General features: G+C 50.2%; 1 protein-coding gene across 1 annotated transcript in view; it reads left to right on the forward strand.

Moving 5' to 3' along the window:
* The first annotated feature begins 1,485 nt into the window (after nucleotides 1-1,485).
* The window catches only part of fscn1a (fascin actin-bundling protein 1a), a 15,259-nt gene continuing 10,238 nt past the window's right edge, over nucleotides 1,486-6,506 (forward strand). The window contains exon 1 of the mRNA XM_068579209.1: nucleotides 1,486-2,538. Within this exon, the coding sequence (XP_068435310.1) occupies nucleotides 1,698-2,538 (841 nt within the window). The 5' untranslated portion in view covers nucleotides 1,486-1,697. The remainder of the gene's footprint in view (nucleotides 2,539-6,506) is intronic.

Raw genomic sequence — 6,506 nt, forward strand, 5'->3', positions numbered from 1 at the left:
TGTTGCTCAGACGACAAAGACCTGAGGCCGAATGCTGTAGTTCCACACGCAGACCTCTTTGTACTTCTTTTATAAATCTGTTTTGCCACTGGGCTATGAGAAATAAATATTGTGCATCAGGAACAAGCGAAAATGTATGAGAACAAGTCTGGTGATTGATTCTGGAGCTGAAATTACATTGAAATGTGATTTGTTTGAAGATGTTCTGTCTGCAGATTGGATTAAGCCGGACTGCAGGAGAGAAAGAGACATTACTGTTGACTTGATTTCATTTCAGGGTCAGATTACTCTCTGTGTGCAAACCCACCTGCATGCAGCGAGGCCAACGAGCCACGCTGAAGCATTGTGATGGTCACAATGTACGAATATTGGTCATTTGTGTGAAGAAGACATTCATTTGCTTCATTTTCCCGTTAATCCTGACTGTCCAGATAGAGCAGAGAAGCAATAATACAGGTTGTTAGTGAGAAAACCCACCAAATATTAATGAAGTGATGCTGAGTGATCTAATCTGAGGTGAAAGGTCGCGGTGAGCCAGAGAGCCAAATGCTTGGCTCAAAGGCATCTGCTGAACTTGAGGCCTGTGGCTGAAGGCCTTTAACTCGTCCACCGACATGTGCAGCTCTGATCTCAGATCTGCTAATCTTAAAGACTTGCTCTGCATAAATGATGTGTGGGTTTTTTTTATAGAGGAGGCGGAGGACTCCACCACTCGCTCTCACCGCTCTCTTTACCTACAGACACTCAGCGGGGCGGCGTCCGCGTCGGATGGATGTAGCAACACTTGTGTAATTTCACTGGGGGAGAGACACGAGGTATGAACTTTGACCATCTGTGTGTGTGTGTTTTGATTAAACAGACCCAGAGGGCAGCTGATGCTGATATGATGACCCCCCAACGCCTCCTAGACTTATGTGTGTGTGTGTGTGTGTGTGTGCACGCTCATGCAAATGCAAAGAGAAGATGGCAGCGTGATCTGTTTGGCCTCTTTGTTTTTGGAGCCGGGCCTTTCCTGCCCTCTGATGTGCTGCTGCAGCCATGAATAGTGAATAGAGCTTTGTGCGCGTGGACGTCCTCATGATTCAAATGCTGAGTCCATCTGATCAGTGTGTCCAAGGGAGAGCGAGAGAGAGAGAGAGACATGGTGATATGATGCTACCAGTCCGTGTCAAACAGAGCCCCTGTATGTGACTGCTTGTAAAGAGTTATCATTACTTCCCCCCTGGGTTGAGAGTTTATTTGTTTAGCATATCTGCATTCATGGGACTTGTAAGAAACAGACTAACGAGGAGGGAAGTGGCGAGAGCAGCGTTGTGACGGAGAAGCTCAGGAGTGCAAAAGAGACTCAGCATCTGCAGAGGAAAAGAGAAATAAAAGTTCAGCTCCCAGATTTCTGTCCATCTGAGGGGGCGTGGCCACCCGCGCAACGTCACTGATGGTTATATAGGCTGCAGCTGTGGCAGCGGGCTCGCGCTGCTGAGACAGGCAGAGCACTGAGGACCGGTGGCGCGCGCTCATAGACTCCCCTCTCAGCCAGCCAGCCACACACGCACGCACACTCCCCAAACAAAGAGAAGCACGCGAGGCAGCGCAGCATCCCACCCTTTCAGCCGCGAGCTCACCAGCAGACCCCCCCTCCTCCTCCTCCGTGCCTCTCAGACAGAACCGGTCCGGGGCTCGAGAGCACAGAACCGACAATGACGACCAACGGCGCGACTAACGGAACCAGCGACATGCTGCAGATCCAGTTCGGGCTGATCAACTGCGGGAACAAATACCTAACGGCGGAGACCTTCGGCTTCAAAATCAACGCCTGCGCCTCGTCCATGAAGAAGAAGCAGATCTGGACCCTGGAGCAGAGCGGCGACGACTCCAGCGGCAACGTGTTCCACCTCAAGTCCCATCTGGGCCGCTACATCGCCGCCGACAAGGACGGCAACGTGACCGGCGACAGCGAGACCCCGGGCCCGGAGTGCCGGTTCGTCATCACCGCGCACGATGACGGCCGCTGGTCCCTGCAGTCCGAGCCGCACGGCCGCTACCTGGGCGGCACCGAGGACCGGATCATCTGCTTCGCCCAGAGCGCCTCGGTGGCGGAGAAATGGAGCGTGCACATCGCCATGCACCCGCAGGTGAACATCTTCAGCATGACGCGCAAGCGGTACGCGCACCTGAGCGGCAAGGTGGACGAGATCGCCATCGACCGGGACGTGCCGTGGGGGGTGGACTCCATGATCACGCTGGTGTTCCGCGAGCAGCGCTACCACCTGCAGACCTCCGACAACCGCTTCCTGCGCAACGACGGCGCGCTGGCCGCCACCGCGGACAAGAGCACGGGCTACACGCTGGAGTTCCGCTCCGGCAAGGTGGCGTTCAGGGACTGCGGCGGCAAGTACCTCGCGCCCTCCGGGCCCTCCGGCACCATGAAGTCCGGCAAGAGCGCGCGCGTGGGCAAGGACGAGCTGTTCGTGCTGGAGCAGAGCCACCCGCAGGTCGTGCTCACCGCTGCCAACGAGAGGAACGTCTCCACCCGGCAAGGTGGGTGTAGTGTGTGTGTCGGGGTATATTGTGTGTGTGTGTGTGTGCGCGCGCTGTAGGCCCGGTGGTCTACGGGTACCCCCCCCCCCCCCCCCCCTGTGAGAGTGTGTTGGTATCTCATCCTCTGGCTGAGGAAGGGTTAAAGTGATGGAATGTCAGACACACACACACACACACACACACACACACACACACACACACACACACAGCCATCCTAAAGGGTAGGTTCTGGGCATGTCCATGACCTACATATTCACACACAACCCAGGCCTGTGACTGTATTTGCACATGCTCAACAATGGCGTGTTTGACCAGAGGCCACGTCCCAATACGTACCAGTACATCCTTTAAAAAAGCCCAAGGCCTTGTCATGGATTGAAGTGCATCCCCGCGCTGATTTAAACACCACTCAACACGGGAGTCGATTGGAGGCGTTCTGTAACGGTTTAGCGACTTGTACATGCGACCGACATGAAAAGAGCGACGACAAAAGAAGTGCACGGAGGCCTCGGCCCCGTGAACACACACTCTGCATCATGTGCTCGTGTGCCATCATTCAAATGTAAAACAGCCTTAAACTGGCACGAAGCACAGCATGTCAGAGGAGAGGAAAGATGCCCGTTGTAAATTGCTCTGTAATCCAGATGTTTTATAAGAATAGATACTTGGCTGCTTTTAAAAGTGTTTGAAGTCTGCAGCTTAAATGTCCCAGCAGAGCACGAGTATCCTGGGGCAAGGCATCGGCGCTCTCACTCCATTTTTAAATGCAAAGCCTTAGTCATCCCCAAATAAGTTGCCAACCGGAACGTCGATAAGCTCTGTGATAACCTCTTAGGCGCACAGCCCTGATGGCACGAGTACATCTGCAGCTGAACACGTTCATGGTTCCACATAGTTCAGATATTCACTGGTCAATGGAGGGTTTCTTCCTTTTTTCCACATTAGATCATTGTGTGTATGTGGTCGTGTGTGTGGTTGTCGGCTGTCAGAGTGGGCAGAGATGCAAGCTTGTCCCTCCTCCTTCCTTTCTTTTTTCTTCCCTCACTTTTTCCAGCTCCTCCTCTTCATCACCTCCTTTCACCTTAGCTCACTTTGCCTCGCTTCTTTAAAACATTTTTTTAACATCTCTTTGGGCATTTCCTCATGCCGTCTCCATTCCCATCCTCCCTCGATGTCTCCTCCCCCTCCCCCGCTCCCTCAGCCTTCAGGCCTGGCTGCTGCTGCTGCTGCTGAGGTCATTACCAGTGGCATCCCTTATGTTGAAGATTACAAACGTTAATCAGAAGCCCTTAAATGTCAGGTCAGAGTGACGGAGTGTGTCTGCTCTCATGAATGATGGAAATATCCGACTCTGATGCTTTGTAACTCTATGTTTAGTGTCTTGTCGATGAGAATAAGGCGGTTTAGAGGTTTTTCTCTCCTCAGAGTCTGAATCGTCGATCGTTTGTTAATGTTCTCCGGTCTCCTGGTGGTTCTGCCTCCCAGCTTTGTTTACTTGTTGAAGGGACATTTACCCACATGTCTCCATCAGCTGTTTCTCCTTATTCCCTAAACGTGGGCTCAGGCACAAAATGGAGGCCGGTTTTGGGAGCTGGAGGCTGAATAACAAGGCTCCCGCCACGGAAACATTACAAATGACGGCGATTTAAAAATTCCAACCGGATCTGATGGAATTATATGATGAGCATGAATTGCACTTTAATAATACCCCCGTGACAAATTAGATCGCTGCCTGTGAGACATTTTCCCAAATCGGATTATGACCCGAGTGCCAGAGCGACATCCTGCTCACGCGAGCGAGTAATCGGAGCAACGCGCTGCATGCCACACATCGGGGCTGCCAGGGATCGTTTTGATCAGTCGATTAATAGTTTCGTCAACTTCTTAGTGCTCCACTTGAAACCGTGAAACATGAGCATCACAATCTGACTTTTACAGATATTTGGTTGACTTTTCACTGAAGACTAATGCAATAAGCATTCTCGTTTCAGAAGCTGAAACTAACCAGCTGTTTGCATTTTCTTCTCAAGAAAATGAAATAAAATTGTAAATTATGGAATAATTCAATTTATTGATTGATTTTTGTCGTTCCAGCTCTAACAACATTTCTCCAAAGTGCAATTATGGTCCAAAACTTCCCACGGTACTTTTTGAATGCTTTGTGAATGTCGGTGTCCACCGTTAGTTGACTCACTGACTCCCTCACTTTACCTTCAAGGACAAAGAGTTGGGTGGATACGATGACCTGAGACATCAGAACTGGCATAGGAAAATGTTGCCAATGGCCGATACGATGCCTTGCTTAAGGACACTTCTCCTGAAGCCGCGTCCTCTGCAGCTCAAATCAGTCCAAAAGGAGCAGGAGGTCTGAATCCGGTCTGACCCTCCGACAACTGGATCATTGGGATGTGGATTAAACGTTGAGCGGCATTAGACTGGCTGCAGACGTTTGAGTTTTTTTAAACCGACAGCTGCTCATAGCGTCTCTCTGCAGCCGCTGTTTTCCTGGCAGACCTCGGCCAGGACGGCGACTGAAGCTTTTCATTAGCGACCGCAGGCTTTTGACGTGAGCGCTCGAGTGGGTCGGTCCCAAAGCTGCCAAATGACTTTTATTTGGAGGTTTGCGCCTCTCTGATTGCTCGTGGTGTTGGTTCTCATTTACTTAATCTCCTCTGCAGCTCCGCACCTCAGCAGCTCGTAAAGCTGGAGCTAGTGAATAAATTCGGGTAAATAAAAGGATACAAAACAGGAATGATTGCTAAACTCCCAAAATAAAAACCCATATTGTCCAAAAATGGTAGAATTTATCCTTAAGTGGTTCTAATTGACAATATTAACATACCTCCTTTAACAACCTCAGTTTGGAGTCCAACGTACGTAATTATTATGTGGAAAAATGTGCGTTTTATTTCCATGTTCTCCCCACTGTCATCATTGCTTCTTTACTTTCTGACTCACTAATCACTGGAAAGAATGCTTTTAATTGGCCGACGTGTTCACGTGACTTCACATGTCGTGTAACGCTATAAATCAGGATTCCTCAAAGACCGTTTAGCTGGTTCGGGTTGATTGAATCCGACCGTCTTATATGGAGGGAACCGGCTGAAATAAGTATAATTTTCAGTCCGCCAAATATCAGATGACTCATGACAGCGCTCCATCTGACCCGGTGCCGTCGCTGGTTTCCTGACCGCAACATCCGCTCTTCTCATCGCTGGAACACGGACGGTCACCAACTTCCTGAGAGACTCGTGCTAACGACCCTCACGTGGCCCGAGACGCAATTATCAGGCAGTTACCGAGACCCCAACGGCCTTTTTGAAGTGGCCTGGTCTGCGTCTGAAGTGAGGGAAGCCCGAGCGCTGGTTTGTCATCTAAAAGGATGAGAGGCCACTGGTGAGACCACTGAGTGCTCTCTGGCTGCTGGAGCATGAGATGAGAATCCTGTGGCGATGGAAAACTAGGTGTTATGTGCATAATGTGTGCCCCAACATACTATATATATATATTTTTTGTATTGGCTATATCTAAATATTTATTAATAATCTTGTGACGTGCACAGGCATCAGTCTGATTTGTGTTCACTATCGGGGTGAAAAGTCAACGTCACAAACCAATGTGCAAATTGATTAAACTGGCAAACGACCAGTGAACGTGGACGGAAAACAAAATGGGCTTCTGTGAAGTCTTGGAAAGTGACGCATGTTTGAGCTCGATGGAAAATGAAACCGCTATAAGAGCTCCACGTACAGGGAATGCACACACGCCACATATTCATGAAGCTGACGGATAACTGGACCATTTCTCCATCACTCGAAACGCTGTGTGTGTGGGTGTGTGTGTGTGTGTGAGAGTGTGTGGAGACCAGACTCCATGTTGTGTCTGGCCATGATTCAGCCCCGACACCCTCTCTGTATCCTTCACCCCTCCTGGCAGGAAATGAGACACACAACTCCGACCTTGGCTGG

The sequence above is a fragment of the Clinocottus analis genome, unplaced genomic scaffold (genome assembly GCF_023055335.1).
Source record: "Clinocottus analis isolate CAN_PGR_092001 unplaced genomic scaffold, fCliAna1.0.p SCAF_16, whole genome shotgun sequence".
Lineage (NCBI taxonomy): Eukaryota > Metazoa > Chordata > Actinopteri > Perciformes > Cottidae > Clinocottus > Clinocottus analis.